Here is a 20,577-nt window from a genome sequence, read left to right as displayed (position 1 = left end):
GATTTGATGGCTGAATTCTCTACTGATGAGGTACGGTTTCAATTATCTAATGGATTTTAGATTACCATTAAATATAATTCTTTGCAAATAAATAACTTCATATACTACTGCAGGTATTTGCGAGTCGTGAAGAGGTTATTAAATGGTGTCACGACAAGGAAACAGAGACAAAAACAGTAGTTATTATTAGGAAGTCCAAGAAAAAAATCAAAAATACAGGGCTCTTTCATTGTAATGGCGTGTGAAAGATTTGGGGAGTATAAAAGTGTTAACATAAGTGTTGAAAAAAGTGCGGTAACACGATGTCTGAGGAGAAAACCGAGGACGACTGGAACAAAAAAATGTAAATGTCCTTTTCGGCTGAGAGCTACATGTTTTGATGGAACGAATTGGCGATTACGGGTTTTAAATGGCGAACACAATCATCTTCCTTATGAAACACTAACCGGCCATTCTTTTTCAGGTAGGTTAAATCCTGCTGAAAAAGATTTGTGCATTTCTTTTTCCGTTGGTGGAGTGAAGCCCGCTTTAATTCTATCTACGCTAAAGAGACAAAATAAGAAAAATGTTTCAACAACACGAACAATATACAATGCCAAGTCCAAATTCAGGACGAAAGTAATGGAAGGGAGAACAAAGATGCAAAAATTGTTGCAATTATTAGACGAACATCATTATGTGACATCTAACCGGAGAGAAGACAGCTCGGGAAGAGTTTTGGAGTTGTTTTGGTCACATCCAGATGGTTCAAGGCTTGCACAATGTTTCCCCACGATTCTGTTACTAGATTGTACTTACAAAACGAATCGATGGGGTATGCCGTTGTTTCATGTTGTGGGTGTGACATCTACCACACAAAGCTTCACTATTGCGTATTGCTTTATGTCTGCGGAGAAGACGGAGAATTATATTTGGGCTCTAGAGCGGTTAAGGAAGTTGTACTCTCCTAATCATCTTCCATCGGTGGTTGTCACAGATGATGATATACGACTACAGAATGTTGTAAGTTTAATCTTCCCTAAAGCTACGCGCCTTTTATGCACATTCCACATCTCCTGTAATGTGTCAAAACATTTTGACAAGGATATACCCAGTGAGGAAACAAAATATCTAGAAAACATCAAAAAAAATTGGAAGAATGTCTGGAGGTCCGCAAACCATGCAATGTATGAGATTGATTTGACTTACTTTCTCAAGACTTGGAGCATGAAATATCCTACCACAGTAAGTTATTTGCGTAAACAATGGTTGGCTCGTAAAGAACAGTTCGTTCATGCATGGACAAATAATATTTTACACTTGGGTATTACCACAACAAATCGAGCTGAAAGCGAACATGCAGCATTAAAAAAAATTCTTCAATGCTCCACTGGTGATTTTCTCAAATGTAGGCAAGATATGGGCAACCAATGGATAACAAGCGTTATCAATATCCAAGCTTCATTAGAGAAAAGTAAAACCGTCGCGATACACGCATATAACCAAAGCCCGGTTACAAAGAGATTGGTGTATAAAGTGTCTCATGCTGGCTTGCAGTTGATTAGTATGGAACTAACTAATATGGGTAAAAGTCGTTTTGGGGGAAAATGCTTGTGTGTCATCCGGAAAACTCATGGGTTACCATGTGTTTGTGAAATCGTCAACAACCATAAGAATTGTAATCCTATTTCTATAGATTCTATACATGACCATTGGAAGCAGCTTTCTATGGTTCCTGTACATGAAAAGATGGCAGAAATTTTCGTCTGGGAAGATCAGAATGAAATATGAAGCTTGCACAGAGTTTCAAAAGCATTTTATGTTGGAAATGCTGATAGAGATTGCAGATCCGGGTAAAACAAATATGCAAGAACCTAAAGAAAAATTTGCAAGCAGGGGTCGTCCAACTATTGCACAAACATAAGCACAAAAGAAGAGAGATGCATCTACAAAGAGGGATCTTTCTGATTGGGAAAGACCATCTACCGGAAAGGCTTCTGCAGCAGCATCAAAGAAAGTGCAGCCACGAAAGAAGGCAATGAAATCTCATGTAGTGGGTGATGAGCTCAATAGTATTGACTTGCCGGATCTGAATGCACCACCAGATTTGAACGAAGTAGCAGAAAATGGTGTTCTTCCCAGTAAAACAATGTCGAAAAGGAAGAAAGCACAATGTACAAACGAGCCTAAACAAAGAAGGAAGTATACGAAAAAGATCAAGAAAAACAGTCCGGATATATCGTATGACGACGAGTACTTGCAACATATGGTTAGAGGAATAAATATTTATAATCCAAAGATTCTGAGTGATGTTGTGGAGAGGCTGGAAAATGTTGCACCTGATGGGCATTGTGGATTTCGAGCTTGTGCCGAAATGTTGGGGTTGAGTGCTGATGATGGATGGAAGACTGTCAAGATAGAAATGGAGCGAGAACTGACCATGTACCCAGACATGTACGTACCTATAATTGATGGAATGACGGAATACAACAGTATACTCCGCACTATCCAATATAAACAACCCACTGCAACCCGTAGGTACTGGATGGTTTTTTCCCGACATGGGATATATTTTTGCCTCTGCATTCAAATGTATTTTCTCATCGTATTCGAATATGGGATGCGCAACATGGTTACCGTTGAGGACCCAACCTCCAGAATATTTCAAGGTTGTGACGATTTTCAATCTCGACAACGAACACTTCGTTAAGGCAATACTGAAACCGGGTGCTTCCTTACCACATGTTCTCAACGGATGGAATTCTATATGCACCGAGGAGGCTCTATTGTGGACTCCACACATGGAAATGCTGCATCGAGGATGGGAAAATATCGAGCAAAAACAACCTGGGCAAGGTTTGCATGTTATAGAGGACATAGACCTCGACGAGAATTTGCAGTAGACCTCGATGATCCTTGAATATTGTAAGTGAACTTATGTTATTTCTTACTTTTTGATGCTGCATTTGAAATTTGTGGGGCTTATATTTCTTTTAACAGTGACATGATTATATGTTTACTACTGTACATACACACTAAGCAACGAAAGAAGCGTGAAATCTTGGTGGAGCTTGGCCAGGTGTAGCTTAGACAGGAGATGAATTTGCTGATGGAGTTGCAGTTGGTCTTGTGCTTAAATTTTCAGAAAACTTGTTCTTTCATGTTCATTCATGTTGGCTTTGTTGGATTCCTTCTACTTTTCTTCCTTATTTTGGATTACACTAGGATTATTGGAGATTGTCGCTCTCATTTCTATTTATTATTCTCTTTGTTTGAAAGAAGTTAAACACTCCCTGACATCAGTTTGGAAAACTATATATACGTTTCTGTTCTTGGATTATTTTTGCTTCTGTAATTGGTTTTTTTTTTATATGAAAGAAAATAGAGAATGAAGAAGAAAGAAAGCTTGTTCTTTTGATATGTGTTTGTTGGCAGTGTGTCCAACACTTAAATTTTTAATCGGCCAATGAATAACGTGCACGCGAACAAGAATCTGGTAATTGGGATGAATCACAACTTGTTCTGGTTTCCATCACAAGATAAACTTATTGTTGTTCAGTGAGGACTTTACTAAAAAAATCCCATCCATCATCACTATTAATCGATCAAAAACAAACAAATTTTATGATGAGTTTCACTGATGGACTTCGTATGGTTGATGAGATGAATCTCACGAGTCTTCACCAAAAACCCTAACGACCCAGTGTGGAACATAGAATATACTGTGTATATAATTGTGAATGAAAAGATATCAGTAGTTTATCGGGGTACGCAAAAAAAATATTTTGATGGGGTAGATAGATTACCTCGGAGGGTAGGCAGATAAAGGGGTATTGTTAGTGTTTTTAGGGGTATATAAAGGAGTACCCTTCTAAAACAGTACACCTTATCTCATCTCTTCCGTCGACTGTCTAACCAAAAGTGCACCACATTGGTTAACCGAATGGACCCCCACTAGTGAGTCAAAAATATCTCTATGTGGGACCAGATGGAGAAATATCCATTTCTCGGGGAGAAGAAAAGATGCTGATCTAAGATTCATTGTATAATTGACGGTTACCATTTAAAGGAACATCTAAAGCAACTGTCCAACAAGTTATCCACTCAAGTCTGACAACAGGATTGAATTTTCTGAGTAGGTGGATTTTGCATGTTTTAGCAGTCACTTCACGCGTAATTATTCAAGTGTGAACCACAAGACCTTAAATTTTGTGTTCAAATTAGGTCATGACTTCCAAAGCGTCTGTGGCTTGGTTTGTTCAGAAATGTTCATAACCATTGAAATAATTTTAAGTTGATTGGGTGAAATTTCGTGGAAAATTCCGTAACTAAATTCAAAGAATGATATCGGGTTTACAATTACATCGCTTTCGTCTGAGATTATTGGCACTTACGAAGAAAGAGTGACGAAATTGTTCTCGGGGTTTCCCCAGGTAGGTGTAGCTGCATTATATAACATTTAAGTTTCTTTGATAGAGTTTGGACTAAAAGTAGAAGTCAAAAGAAAAAAGAAAATTTCTTCACAAAAAACCTCATTGAATATCTATTCAAATTCGATTTTTAAAAGTCAAAAGTTAGTTTGACAATACGATTTTAGAAACAAAAAAGTTAACTCTTTGCGGAACATTCAACTTCTAGTTCTATATAAGTAGAAGCACTTAAAATTTGTTTCTAGATTATTCTCAAATTTTGTTGTCAACCTAACTTCTGATGATTATTATTATTTTACTTTCAAAAGTTAAAAGCAAAATTTTGTGAGGGCATCCAAACACTATGTTAGCTTCTTAATTAAGCTTTCAAAAGAAACATACACAAAATCAAACAAGAGATCGGAAAATTAAATCATAAAAGACGAAAATAACTTGTGCATTTTTCTACAAAGTAATGAAATTGTGCATTCGTCTTTGAGTTCGATGACGGAATTGATCAAGATTCAGGCCTACAATATAGTCGACTAAGGTTTAAAGTCCAAATTATGAAAAACAGATACCCTGCTGCCATGTTTAGGTTTAGATAATCGTAAAAAATTAGCACTCTTAATTAAGATAATACGGGTTTGTAATTTTCAAACATTATTCTATTCCAAAGGTGTGATACAGAGAGAGAACATTTTGGATATTAGAATATGCTATACATATCTAGATATTTATTTTCCATTAAGGATAAATAAAACTAAGTTATCTAAACTAAACAAAAGGGATATATAATTGAACTTTCGTGAGTAAGACAATGAGAAAAACAAATGAAAAGTAGATTATCTGAAGAATACATATTTCACCATCCAAAAAAAAAACACACACCAAACATGTAGTAAACCTAAGATTTTGGATTGAGACTGTTGCTGTTACACATCTTAATCACATTTATGTGCTACAGCATGCATATTATGTGTTACACTTCCCAGCTTTTTTTTTTCGAATTACTATTATGCGCATTCGGATACTAAAATCGGAAGTCAGAAACAAAACCTTATTTATTTCTGAAACTCGTTTTAAAATTTTATACCCACACTGATTTCTTATTTTCTGACTTTTTGAAATCATAAAATAGCTTTTGAACGTGCATCCAAACGCACTATAAACCATAACTTCTGAACCAAATCGTAGAACTTTTCAGTTTCATTTAAGAGCACCTCTAAAAAGAAACCATTTCCCAAAATAAACTTTCAGATAATACGATTGACATGATGAACCAAGAATCTGAGACACCATCCATAGGCACCTCATAAAGAGCATTGGTGGCCGAGATTAGGTTTCCAGATAAAATGATCAACATGATAAACGAAAAATCCGCAACACCAATTATATGAACCTGTACATATAATGCATCGCCGAAATTAGAGTTTCAGATAAAATGGAAACAAATCAACATGATAAGTAAAACATCCCGATTATTCACAAATTCAACCGCAGAGCAGAGAGATAAGATGTAACAACCAATTTAGAAGCAAGGTGCGAAACCGATTTGATCCCAAAATAAGACAAGATAATCAAAACAAACAAAAAAAGTTCAAGTTGGCACCGTTCCACGTGTCAAACCATCCCTTCATTTATCATCATCATCTCTACACAAAACATTTGTACGGACCCAACAAAACAAGTGGACGTAACATTTATCTCTATCTATCTATCTATCCATCCATCAAATTCAATTCATCATCAAATCCAAACAAAACCCTAATTACCATTTCCTCTGATTCTGACACGTGTTGCTCAAAAACCTTAAAAAAGAAAAATCAATTAAATCCAAACTAAATAAAATCCCTCTCTCCCATTTTCTCATCCCCTTCTATTTTTTCTCTCTGCCAAGAGACCCATTCTCTCTCCCTTGAAATTTCAATCCTTTTCTAATCAAAAAAACAAAAAATTTGAGCAGAACCCATTATTTATGTCAATCATATCTCTGTAAATTGTTCAAAAAGATTTGATTTTTAGTGTGAGGATTTGTAGTTTGAGACCCCTGGTTTTTTGTTTTTGGTTGAGAAGATGACAAGGAGGTGTTCTCATTGTAGTAACAATGGACATAACTCAAGAACATGTCCAACAAGAGGAGGTGTGAAATTGTTTGGTGTTAGATTAACAGATGGATCTTGTATGAAGAAAAGTGCTAGTATGGGGAATTTGTCATCTCATTATGGTTCTAATTCTTCTAATAATGCATCACCAAATAATCTTCATAATTCTTCTTCTCCTGATCATAATAATCATTCTATACCAGAAGGGTATGTTTCTGATGATCCTGCTCATACTTCTTGTTCTTCTAATTGCCGGGGTGCTGCTGAGCGCAAAAAAGGTAACCCTCTTTTTAAACTTATTTGGTCATTTTTGATTGAATTTTTGTGTTTTGAGAAATGGGTTCATGTAGATTGGATTTGCTTGTGGATACTGAATATATCTTATTGGGCATGGAAATTTTTGTTAATTTTGGTTAATGGGTTTGTTAAATGTTAGATCTTGGGTTGTGGAGAAATTTTGAGAAAATTGAAATTTGAGTGTATTTTACTCAATAATAATAATCATACAAAAAAAAAAAAAAAAACTTATCTTGTTGGTATCTTAGTTACAACTTTTGACTTATCTTTTTGATCCATAATAAGTGTTTCAATTTTTTAGCATATAAGAATATCCATTTTGATTTGATTTTTTATTCTACTTTCATGATTTATGTTAGTGCTCAATTTATCTAGTTTTTGTGTCTTTTGACTCAATTTCTAGCTTGGTTGGTGGTGATTCTTGGAGATGTAATGATGTCCAAAAGGAGGGTGTATTGCATGTCTTAACTTAATTTTGTTTTCTTGGAATTTTCATGAATTGCTTTTTGTCCATTACATCATTTTTTTTCTGTTACAACTTTGCAACAAGAAAATGTTGTCACTTATGTCAACAGTTTTCTATAATTCCAAAGTTTGTGCAGATAATTTTGTTTCTTACTGTGATAGGATTTCTGAAGTGGATGCTAGTTTATCCATGAATCATCTTCAATGATGTATATGTTTTAACAATTGTTCTTTAGAGTAGCTTCTTTGCTGCATTTTGCTCTTATGAGCATTCTATGTACTTTCCCTGTTTTTTTCAGTAGAAATTCTGAGAAATCAGAAGACTTCGGTGTACGCTTTTTATAAAAAAGAATTGGTTGTCCTGCGAATAGATACTAATGCTAAGTGTCTCGAGGGTACATTTAGTCTTATAGGTAGAACAACTAAATTTCAACTAGATAGGTGTAGTCAGCGTATTAGTTAGACTGTCTTAGTGTTAGTGATTGTTCTCTCCTTTATTTCACTGTTAAACCGGTTTTTGGTGCAAAAGATGACATGCACTTGCATTTTCTAAAGTTTCATTTTTTGTGAAGACATTCCTGTATTTCTGGAAAGGGTACACGGAGAGCTTTATTTACTGTGAGAGTTGACTTGCCTGTTTATCTGAATTAGCTGATTCTGGGATTTGCCTTACCTGCCCGTTATGTAGTCTTTGATGCACTCACTTGAAAGTGAGAAGTGTTTTCTTATAGAAGTGTCACTGTAATTGCTTTTTGGAAATTCAATTTTGATTAAATTTCGGTAAACAGTGCGTAAATTTTGATTTGTGTTGTCATCTGGTTCGGTGTTTAGGTACTCCTTGGACAGAGGAGGAACACCGACTGTTCTTACTGGGTCTGCAGAAGTTGGGTAAAGGAGATTGGCGTGGAATTGCCCGTAATTATGTTGTCTCAAGGACTCCTACTCAGGTCGCCAGCCATGCCCAGAAATATTTCATCCGACAGAGTAATGCAGCAAGAAGAAAGAGACGGTCTAGTCTATTCGACATGGTTCCAGACATGGTGAGTTTCTGATATCCTGTAAGTAATAAGTTTCATCTAAATTATGGTAAACTGATCAAGGGTGGGATTCTGGGACTTGCTTATCGAACAGAACTGGAATTGGATTAGGAGTACTCATCAACATGTTGATTTTCACTTACTCTTTGTATAGTTTTGTTACTGATTTCATATTCTATCTCTCTGTTTGTCAGTCTGATACCCCAGCAGTTCCTGAAGAAGAACCATTCTTTGTTGAGTCTGAGATGGGTGAAACCGACAATGTAAAATCATTACCTTCTTTGAACCTCTCCCTCGACCATGTTTGTGAACATATGGAAACCACTTGCAACGAAACCTCACCGTCAGTAGAAGCCATAGAAGAAGAGACTGCAGCATGTAACAATTTCACTCCAATCCCAATATTCTTCCCAGCATATATACCACTTCAATACCCATTCTGGCAGCCAAACCTTGGTTCTCCAAGCACTGAAGAGGAACAATGTGGTAACGAGACTACCATATCTAATCATCGGGTCTTGAAGCCTACACCTATCCTCGGAACAGACCGTGTAAATGTTGATGAATTGGGCATGTCTAAACTTACTTTAGGAGGCGGGAGTGGTATAGGTGGAACTCGTATCGAACCATCGCCACTTTCCATGGAGTTGCTTGGAGCTCCATCCAGGCAGTCGGCGTTTCATGTGAGTCGGCCAGCAACTGCATCAGATTTGGGAAAGAACAGCGAGGGTAACGCAATCCATGCACTTTAAGAATCTGGTAAATAATAAAGAAAAGAAGAAAAAAAAAGTATTTTTCTTTTAAAGAATTTGTTTAGTCCTGTTTTTTCAGTTTTCAGTTGCTGTGTATGTTCTCCCCTGTCTATAAATATGTGTATCTTCTTTCTTGTCAATGAATTCGTAGTGTAGGAATTGACTTATCTTTGCCCTTCCAGGCCACCCGTTCGTAGAAGCTAATAGGGTTGAGAAGGGAAACCAAAATACATGTAAAAGTTGAATTTGTAGAGATGTATGTCACTAGGACCTCTTTGAACCTTCAGCACATCGATATCTCATCCTCTCCCTCCATTTGATCAGGCAATAGGTACTAAAGTATAGAATAGTCAGAACTACTGCCCTTTTACTGGATATATATACGAACTTCCATTGAGAGGTTAAGTCTTTTTTTTTTTGTTTGATCGAAAGAGAAGATGCATTAGATGCAAAAAAATCACATTAGAGGTAGAGAAAAATAGAAAAGTCTAACAGAGGCAGAGGGGGAGAAAAAAGAGAAAAAATAAAACAAATAAATATTTGCCCCCCAATTGTTGAGCACTGAACTAGCAAAGTTCAAGTGAACTCTAGCAACAGAGATTTAGCATCAATACCCAAGTCCAAATCAGTTTTTGAAGTTATGCTTTTTCTTAAAGATACGACAGTTCCTTTCCCAACCGCCGTCGGAATTAAGCTTAAAATGAAGTGTCCAGAATTAGATAAGAAAGAATGATGCCGACCAATTGCCAGCATTTTCATAGAGCTAGGAACAACCCACGCCCAGCAGCTGGTAGTGTGCATCACAGACCGTAATCTATGAGCAATTTTGCAATGTAGGAAAATTGTCTTGGGGCATCCAGACAATCACATACCTGCTAATCTGATGTCCACTCCAGCAAGATTGTGTTGAGTCTCAACTCCATCACCACAGACTACACAAGAGTTATATAGCCTAATTCCTTTGCGCTCAAGCATATCAACTAAATTAAGCTTACATTGGGACGTCAAGTTCATATGTAACCTTACTCACATAACTTTTGGGTGCCTTCTCGAGCTAGAGTGCTGCATGTGCCACGTATGGATGCAGTTCTAGATGGACACGTGATGGTATTTTTCAATGATGTTGTAGTAAAATATTCGTTAAGATTTGTGAAAGCAATAGATTTTAGACTTATAAAACTTAAAAAAAAAAGGTTTTCCCTATTTTCCATCCCCATTTTTCCTATTTCCCATCCAGCTAAATTCTCATCCCCAATTTTCCTAAGTGCCACCCACATAAATTTTCAAATATCCTAAATACCATCTTTTGACATTTTATTTACACCCAATAATAAAATTAGCAAAAAATAAGGTTTTCTCTATTTCCCATCCAGCTAAATTCCCATCCCCAATTTTCCTAAGTGCCACCCACATAAATTTTCAAATATCCTAAATACCATCTTTTGACAATTTATGTACACCCAATAATAAAATTAGCAAAAAAATAAATAAATACACAATCCAACTACTAATCAAAAGTGAAGAAAACGAAACCAAATCACGAATCACTTGTTCATTCTTCTCCGCCTCTGACAACTACATCTTCTACTCTATCTCCACGATACACCCCCACCTTCAATCACTTTTTCTGATCGTCGTTTCTAGTTGCTTTAGATTTTGGTCATCTTGCTTTGCATCGATTTGTTCTATTTTGAACAACCATTCTAATTTTATTAAACTATTTTCTAGAGAACTAGTCGTTTATCGAGACTGCTAACATTTGTAGTCCTTCATCAACTGTATATATTTGCTAGGTACCCGTAGACGTCCAATTTTGTCCAACTCATGGTAGTTGTTGTCGTCTTAAACTGGACTTATAATGCATGATAAAGTTAACTTCTAATCGTGGTGGTGGTTATAATGGTATAAAATTCAAAAATTAGCGCCGCACCGAAAACCTTTTGACGATTATAATGCATGATAAAGTTCATGACCAATCTCCATTAAAATACATGGAAAGTATCAATGGACTTGAGTTAAACTCGTCTTACTCATTCCTGATGCAAGCTCACCTTGGATGATGTTGTGCAGTACATTTTATGGCCACTAATAATAAAATTAAAACCTTGTACCTGGTAGTTGTGGAGAGTTTGGAACAAACATGGTATGCATATCGAACTTAGGGAGAGCTTGGAAGTGCTGTGGAGGCAAGATATTAAGCTCGTTCAAAGGATTGCTTGATAGCTAGGTCGGCCATAAATTAGGTTACCATCATCCAAATTTCATTCACAAAATGGGTTTTTAATAAAATTAACATAATCCTTCCGATGTTAGATTCAGCTAGGGTTAGGGTTTGGATATTTTTCTCTAGACTTTCAATAATGAAATCTTCCATAATAATGATTTACTAATCAATTGCCGATCAATTCGTATATTGTTTCTGCTTTGATTGTTATAAGTGGTTTTGTTTAAGGAGAGATTAGTGAAGGTTTAATGGAAAGGAAGATGTGAGGTTAATGATGAAGATAGATAAAAAATGTTAGTAGTCATAATATTTTGACTTTTTAGGTGGTACTTAGGAAAAATCAGAAATAAAAAATAGATAGACTTTAGAAATTGTGAAGAGGGTAGGAAATAGGAAAAGTGGAGATAACAAATAGGGAAAACCAAAAAAAACTAAGAGAACTTAATGCAAAATTGATTTCAGGATATTCAAAATAACCAAGACACGGATTCCACTATTACACATGAATTAATTATGGTAAATAACCCAAAATTCTAATTATCTTTTAAGTCCCTTATTTTCTTAACTCACAAATAATCAGGAAAATTCTCAAATATCAATTGTATTCCCTAAGCATAGATTATCAATTGACTAAACAAAGTATAACCTATCAGATTGAATCACAACTATTTAAGAAAATTATGAAAACAATTTAAAACTCCGCAAAAGCAGTGATTGAGTGGATTATAAATTATAAATTAGAGAAAATAAAATAGTTACCAATTATTCATGCGTAAATAGCTTCCTCATTGCCTTGGTTGTGGGAGAATTAGCTCATCATCATGTTGGAAACACGCTCAAAAGTTGATTTCGTTGCTCAAAGATGGTTTACAAATGATGAAATGGGAGAAAAATTAATAAAATCGGGTTTGTAACACTTATGTTTGTTACAAACCAGCTGTTACAGAGAACGATAAACGAAAACTGTCACTGTAGCTTTACGACCCACTGGTGTTTGTCGTTGTCACTGTTGATGAACGACTGTTCTCTTGCGTCTTATGTTCTTCATGCACTAGCAGAAAAGAATTTTCCTGCAAGTGATCGTCCCGACTCTGTGATGCTCTGAACTTCTCCAAATTCTCTCTGTAACGCCTCTATGCTACCTTAGCACTATTTATAACCCAACAACATCAAAAAATCTCTCGTAATAACTCCGATCAATCTACTTTCCTTACTTGCAGGTCATGGAAATAATCCAGCTATTCTTCCCTTTTTTTTTATTTCTTCTACACGCCTTCTCCAGCTGTATAATATCTCTCCCAATCAATGGTATAAAATCTAGAGAATATATCCTCCCTAGACTGCACTTAACGTCCGTATAAAAATCACCAGAAAATCAACCATAAACCCCATAATATTTCTTCCATGTTTTATCGAGAATCAACCCAAATCTTCCCTTATTCGCGTGCATGAATCAATTACCTTCCCTGTTTTAGTGAAACAGAATTATTCCAAGTCAAATCCGAGAGAAACTCGGAAAACTCACGTCTAATTCTTGCCCTGAAAGTTACGCAGCTTGCAGACTTCATTTTCCCGCCAAAATCCCGTGAAGAAGAAGATGAGCTCCCCCTAACAGAGATTGGGGTGTGAATAGTGACTGGCGCCCGGGGTGCAAATATTCAATAAGTTGCCCCTTAGTAATTGAGGTGCCTCTTATCCAAACTGAGAGTCTGAATAGAAAATCTCCTTCGGGGTTCCAAATAGCACTTTTTGAGCAACTTTTTCCACACAAGTGTATTTCTCCAAAAACACCTACACAAACATAAAAACACCATATAAGTACAAATTCAAGTGCTAACAATAGAGACACTTAGGACAATTCTACGCAAAAATGTGTCTATCAAATACCCCCAAACTTATTATTTGCTAGTCCTCGAGCAAAACTAATCTAGAAAATAAAATGACTACACTTAGCACGTGCAGCAAGCCGTTAAACCGCTAGGTGGCCCTAGCGGCGGAGTGTTGTCTCCGGAGGTTTTACCAGAGGTGTACACACAAAACCTTTACTCCATACCCTAGCTATCTGCGGAGAACCTTAGAAGGCACTTAAGAATCTCCTTGGTTGGCATACTCTCATTGACTACAGGAGGAAGTACCCTGATGCGAAACTCCAATTGTTGTACACGAGTTTGCACTCAGCATACTAAAATTCATAAAAGTGACATAGCTCTACTCAGATAGTTTCTGGACATCATAACCGGAGTCAACCAATCACATGGAAAGATTAAGAAGATGTATAAAAAGAAAAAATCGATGGTTTAAAGTGAATGGTGTTTCCCATATCTGTCTGAAGGCCTCTGCCAAGATGAACCTATCCTAATGGACTGAGATACCGGTCTAACTAATATCAACACAACTGGCATATACAAGGGGACCAGTGGTCGATAAGCCTAACTCTAGGTCAACACAACTGGCATATACAATGGCACCAGTATGCCCCACAAAATCACTTAAGAAATAAAAACAGAAGGAATTAGGATTCAACGAGATATGGAAAAACTACCATGTTTTTTTTTTAATTCTAACACCTGAGCTCTGTGATTTTATGAATAGACTCTTTAGATGTTTCCATCTAATAAGATTGGTTCCTCAACTCCTACAACCAAGATGTTCCCATCCACTTAGATTGGTTGGTGCCAACCTTAATAACCATAAATTTCTAGGCTCTGGAGTTTATTTATTCCAACTAAAAGCTAACAAAAAGTTTCTTCCCCACCCCCAAACTTAAATATAACATTGTCCTCAATGTTTCTAATGAAAGATCAATACCAAAAAGTAAAGTAACATGAGGAATCAGTAAAGAGAGAAGGCAGAAAGATAGTACCTGGGTGAAGAGAGAAATCAAAACTAATATACAACATACAATCGCCTCGATGGTCAATCAAGGGTAAACAGGGTCCTCCAGAGGGACCTCCTCAACATCACCTATAGGAAAGGGCTCTAAAAAGGGTTTCAATCTCTGAACGTTAACCTTCGAAGAACTACTACCATCTGGTGTCTCGATCTCAACAGCTCCATGAGGAAAGACAGTGCGAACAATAAAAGGACCCGTCCACCGAGAACGTAACTTCCCAGGGAAAAGATGCAAGCGGTATTGATGTAGTTTTGAAAGTGGTAAGTAGAGTTTCGTTCAAACTCGTACTTGTAAGATTCAATTTCAGACTTAATAAAATATATACAATAAAGTTTTCACAGTATCGAGAGGTACTGAGACTCAGGATTCCACCAAATTCCATTCATGTGATTCAAATAATAATTCCAATAAATTATAGATCAAATATTAAAAATATGGACTCTTATTCTTTGCCAAAAATTAGATTTTTGAAAAGAAATGATTGTAAATCAAAAGCATGATGTATCAAAAATACATAGACCAAGCATACACCATCAAACGAAATCACACCCATTCAATAAAAATCATAAATAGATTAAAAATCAATGCAAATAGTCATAAAAGAATTATTAGAATTACCACATGCATGAAATAGGGCTTCCTCCGTCATCCCAGCATTGGGGTTTAGCTTCTCATATCAAAAACAGGCTCAAAAGAATAAATCATGGCTCAAAAGTTGTTTTTATTGAAGAGATGATATGATTCAGTGAATATGCAACGACGTACTGGCGTTACAGAGTTCACTGTTACAGGAGGTGTGGATAACTGAAGATAAATGTGGTTGTTCAGCTGTTACAGAGAGAACATTGTAGCAGTGTTGCGAATTTGAGACGATGTTCTTCGTTCTGCAACGCTTGTTCTTCAGCAGCAGCAGCAGAGACAAGCTTCCTGTAATCTCTGATTCTCGCCTCCTAAGCTCTCCTCTCGACCCCAAACTCTCGACAGACCTCGATTATGATTTATGGGACTCGACCCATCCTTTTATATCACTCAGAAACCTCCCGAATTGAATTAAATTCCTTTTTTTTGTTTCTTGGCAGTCACGGCAATAATCTCTTCTAAAAATTGTTTCACGCGTTTCTGGGATTCCAAACTTATCTCAAACTCTTCCTTATATATATATATATATGTATCTTTGGAAAGAGTTTACTTGCCTTTAATCTCCTTGAATAACAGATTTTGAACCCATGAAGCCTTGTTTCCTTATTTGACTTTGATTCCAATTCCCGGCTATTGTAGCCCAAGTTGATCGATCCAATTGCTTCTAATGAACTTGTTAAGTCATATCAAGTCCAGCCTAATCAATTTCCGGTGTTGAATCTCTTTAAAACTGCCCAAAGCTTCACGTCCAAAATCTGCAGACATGAGGTATCTTTTCCCGCCAAATCTTTTTGATTCAAATCGTGAAGAAGGTGGGTGTCCCCCTATCCCGTGATGTTCTCCCTTTAGAAGCTGCCTGGAAATAGGTCACCCCTTAGTAATTAGGTTACCCCTTATCCAAAATCGAGGGTCCGTATAGTGATTTTTCTGGGACATTTTCCGCACTTTTTCGGGGTTCCTCGGGGGTATTTCTGGGGTACTTCCGGTACACTTCTGGGGCGCTTCCGGTACACTTTCGACGGAGGCCCAAACGCCGCATTTTCAGCCAATTTCGCCGCAAAACCTTATTCTTCTAAAAACACCTACAAATAAATAAAATAACCAAATAAGTACAAAATTGAGCACTAACACTATATACAATTGAGCTATATTAGACACATAAATGCGTCTATCATGTATCATACAGAAGAACTTTTTGACCTGGAGAAAATGACTTTCTTAAAATATTCTTATCATGCACAAGTTTCATTTTGTTCTTATACTCCTTAGCACTATCGTATGCATCTCTACGAATCTCTTCCAACTCATTGAGCTGGAGTTTCCTATGGGCTCCTTCCTTGTCAAGTGAAAAATTTAGCTGCTTAACATCCCAATATGCTCTATGTTCTAAATCAACAGGTAAGTGACATGCCTTGCCATATACAAGTCGATAAGGTGACATTCCAATGGGGGTCTTAAACACAGTACGGTAAGCCCATAAGGCATCAGTAAGCCTAGACGACCAGTCTTTCCGATTAGGATTAACTGTTTTCTATAATATATGTTTTATCTCCCTATTAGAAACCTCTACTTGACCACTAGTTTATGGATGATATGAGGTAGCTACCTTATGTGTATTACCATATTTCTTCATCAAAAGCCTAAAAGGTCCATTACAAAAGTGCGACCCTCCATCACTAATTATAGCAGGCGGTGTACCAAAACGTGTAAGTATATTATCTTTCAAGAACTCAACCACAACCCTATGGTCATTGGTTTTACATGGAACCGCCTCAATCCACTAATTAGAGACATAGTCTACAGCGACAATGATGTATAAGTTACCAAAAGAATTAGGAAATGGACCCATAAAGTCAATACCCCACACATCAAAGACCTCAACAACTAAAATAGGATTAAAGGGCATCATGTTCTTACGGGAAATGGTTCCTAATTTCTGGCAACTCTCACAAGTAACACAGTGACTATGGGAGTCTTTAAACAACGAAGGCCAATAGAATCCACACTGCAATATCTTAGCAGCATTCTTCTTAGCACTAAAGTGACCCCCACAAGCATGATCATGACAAAAGGAAATAATACTGGACTGGTCACTCTCAGGTATACATCTCCTAATAATATGGTCTGGACAATAACAAATAAGGATCATCCCAAAAGAAGTGCTTCACCTCGGCTAAAAACCTAGAACGATCTTGTTTATCCTAGTGTTGGGGCGTTCGACCAGTAACAAGATAGTTCACTATATTTGCATACCAAGGTAATTGGGTAACAAAGAACAGTTTTTCATCAGGAAATCCATCCCTTATAAGAAGGGAATCATCAGGGGAATCAAAAACTAGCCTAGACAAGTGGTCTGCTACTACATTTTCGGCACCCTTTTTGTCTCTAATGTTTGGAGAAAACTCTTGCAACAAAAGGATCCACCTAATCAATCTAGGTTCCGTATCCTTTTTAGACAGAAGATATTTCAAAGCAACATGATCAGAATATATTACGATCTTAGAACCTAAGAGATAGGGTCTAAACTTGTCTAAGGAAAACACAATGGCTAAAAGTTCCTTCTCGGTAGTGGTATAGTTCAACTGGGCATCATTCAGAGTATTGCTAGCATAGTAAATCACATGAAGTAATTTGTTTTCTCGCTGACCTAGCACAACACAATAGCGTAATCTGAAGCATCACACATGATCTCAAAGGGTAGGTTACAGTTGGGTGCCTGAACTATGGGGGTGGTAGTAAGTAACGTCTTAAGCTTCTCAAAAGCCTCTAAAAAAGCATAATTAAAGAAAAACTTAACATCTTTTGCAAGCAAATTCCAAAGAGGTCTAGAAATCAAGCTAAAATACTTAATGAATCGACGATAAAAACCTGCATGCCCTAAGAATGACCTAATATATCTTACGGTTTTTTGGATCTGTAAAGTTTTAATAAGGTCAACTTTGGCTGTATCTACCTCCATACCCTTCGAAGATACGATATGCCCTAGAACAATTCCTGAACGAACCATGAAGTGACATTTCTCCCAATTAAGCACTAAATTCTTTTCCTTACACCTAGTCAAAACTAATGACAAATGATGCAAGCACTCATCGAAAGACAAACCAAACACTGAAAAATCATCCATAAAGACCCCTAAGAACCGTTCTACCATGCCAAAAATATGCTCAGCATACAACGCTAAAAGGTCGCAGTGGCATTACATGGCCCGAAAGGCATGCTTCTATATGCAAAGGTACCAAAGGGACATGTAAAAGTGGTTTTCTCTTGGTCTTCTGTGGCTATGACTACCTGATCATAAACGAAGTATCCATATAAAAAGCAATAATGGCTACGTCCAGCTAATCTCTCTAGCATTTGGTCGATGAAGGGAAGGGGAAAGTGGTCCTTCCTAGTGACCTTGTTCAATTTCCTATAGTCAATACAGACACGCCAACCCGTGGTCACCCGGGTTGGGATTAACTCATTGTTATCATTCTAGACTACAGTAATACCAGATTTTTTGGGAACAACCTGAACGGGGCTGACCCACTTACTTTCTGAAATGGGGTAGATAATGCCTGCATCTAACAGCTTAAGAACCTCGGTTCGAACTACTTCTTTCATATTAGGGTTCAGTCGACGTTGCATCTCCCTAGAAGGTTTGGTGTCACTTTCTAAATAGATATGATGCATACAATCAGTAGGACTTATACCCTTAATGTCTGCAATGGTCCACCCTAAAGCTTCCTTGTTATTCTGAAGGACGGTTACTAGCCTACTTTCCGGATCACTATCCAGGTCAAATGCTACAATCACAGGTAAAGTTTCTGATGGTCCTAAAAACACATACTTCAAGGTATCTGGTAGTGGTTTAAGGTCCAACTTAGGAGGCTCTTATAATGAAGGAACTAGGGTAGACTTAGAAACTGGTAGTGGTTCAAACTTAGGTTTCAATCCATTATTAGTGTCTAACAAAAGGGTTGATTCTAACAAAGCATTCACCACATTAATCACATTATCATCATCAAAATCAATCCCAAAGTGAGCTAGGCATTTCTCTAATGGATCTTCTAACAAAGTGTTTGGTAATGACTCCTCGACTAATGTTCCTATCATGTTCACCTCTTCTATGTTCGAGTCATCTAGTTCAGAGAGTATCTTACTAATATTAAAAATGTTCAGCTCAATAGTCATTTTACCAAAATACAAATTCATAATACCATTTCGACAGTTAATGATCGCATTGGATGTAGCTATAAATGGGAGACCTAAAATCACTGGTATTTGGTTCTTTGGGTCGGGGACAGGTTGGATATCTAGGATAACAAAATCCACTGGATATATAAACTTGTCGACCTCTATAAGAACATCCTCGATTGCACCACGAGGGATTTTAACGGACCTATCAGCTAACTAAAGTGTTATCTGGGTAGGTTTCATCTCACCAAGTCTTAGCTTAAGGTACACATGGTATGGAAGTAAGTTCACACTAGGTCCTAAGTCAAGCAAAGCTTTTACAACACGGTATTTACCTACTGTGCAAGAAATGGTAGGGGAACCTGGGTCTTTATACTAGCTAGAAAGGCTTTCTTCTGGACACTAAGCTTTCGCTTTCGCGTACACATATTCTTAAGGAACTTGGCATTCGGGGGAATCTGCTTAATTGCATCTAATAATGGAAGGTTGATAGTTACCTGCTTAAAAACCTCCAACATATCATTAAAGGTGGACTCCCTCTTAGTTGGAACTAGGAGCTGTGGGAATGGGGCTCTAGGAAAAAAGTCGGTCTCAATATGACCCTCACTGGTCTCTTTAGAGACTCTATCAGTCTCCTCAGTTTCTGGTTCAGAAGGGTGAACTACAACATGTTCACTATCAGGCATGGAAACCTTGTTGTCTATCACTCTACCACTCTTAAGGGTTTTAATAGCATTTACATGATCGAATGGTCTTTCACCTATTTCATTAATTCCTCTAGGGTTGGGTTGAGTTTGAATAGGAGACTTACCTCTTTCTCTTAAAGACTCATTTATCTGAATAACCTGGGTTTTCAACTCGGAAATAGCCTGAGAGTTAGCCTTACTTATTCTCTTATTTTCTTCTAAACCTTGAGCAACAGATTGCTGAAACTGCATAGTGTTACGAGTTAACAAAGCAAGAGACTCTTCTAGACTCATAATCTTCTTATCTGAAGGGTTCTGAAACTGTGACGGAGCTGAAGGATTCTTAGTATAGCCAAAACCTGGGGGAACCTGAGAGTTAGTAGACTGGCCTTAATTCCGGCCCTTAGACTAAGAAAGGTTGGGATGGTTTCTCCAGCCAGGGTTATAGTTTTCTCAATATGGGTCAAAATTCTGACGGTTATCGAATCTAGTGTTGTTATAAAGAGCATTTGCTTGCTCCTCAAAAATATGGCCTTCCCAAAAAGGCTCTATTCTATCACTATTACCACTAGAATGACCTAATTCTAAGGCTTCTAACCTTTTGGCTATGGCTGCTATTTTAGCATCTGACTCATAAGATCTTTCTACCCTATTGACATTTCCTCTACTTAGAAGAATTGTTTTCTGGGGTTCCCTACTATTTTCCCGTTGTTGGGTCTTATCGGAGATTTCATTCAAAAATGTCATCGCCTCATAAATAGTTTTATTCTCAAACCCACATGTGCATAAGGACTCAACCATGGTTGTTGTTGAATAACGTAAACCCTCGTAGACAATCTGAACTAACCTAACCTTATCTAAACCATGATGACGACATTGAGATATTAAGTCATTGAACCTTTCTAAATACCTATA

General features: G+C 37.1%; 1 protein-coding gene across 1 annotated transcript; it reads left to right on the top strand.

Annotated features, from left to right (window-relative positions):
• The first annotated feature begins 6,232 nt into the window (after positions 1 to 6,232).
• On the top strand, positions 6,233 to 9,211 carry LOC113296589 (transcription factor MYBS3-like). Its single transcript, XM_026544892.1, has 3 exons — positions 6,233 to 6,771; positions 8,087 to 8,295; positions 8,487 to 9,211. Exons 1-3 carry the CDS (start codon positions 6,465 to 6,467, stop codon positions 9,042 to 9,044), a joined length of 1,074 nt encoding a protein of 357 aa, XP_026400677.1. The 5' UTR covers positions 6,233 to 6,464; the 3' UTR covers positions 9,045 to 9,211.
• Positions 9,212 to 20,577: the final 11,366 nt, after the last annotated feature.

This window comes from Papaver somniferum, chromosome 7, assembly GCF_003573695.1.
Source record: "Papaver somniferum cultivar HN1 chromosome 7, ASM357369v1, whole genome shotgun sequence".
NCBI lineage: Eukaryota > Viridiplantae > Streptophyta > Magnoliopsida > Ranunculales > Papaveraceae > Papaver > Papaver somniferum.
The sequence above is the reverse complement of the archived record's forward strand: the minus strand, read 5'-3'. Positions and strand labels throughout refer to the sequence as shown.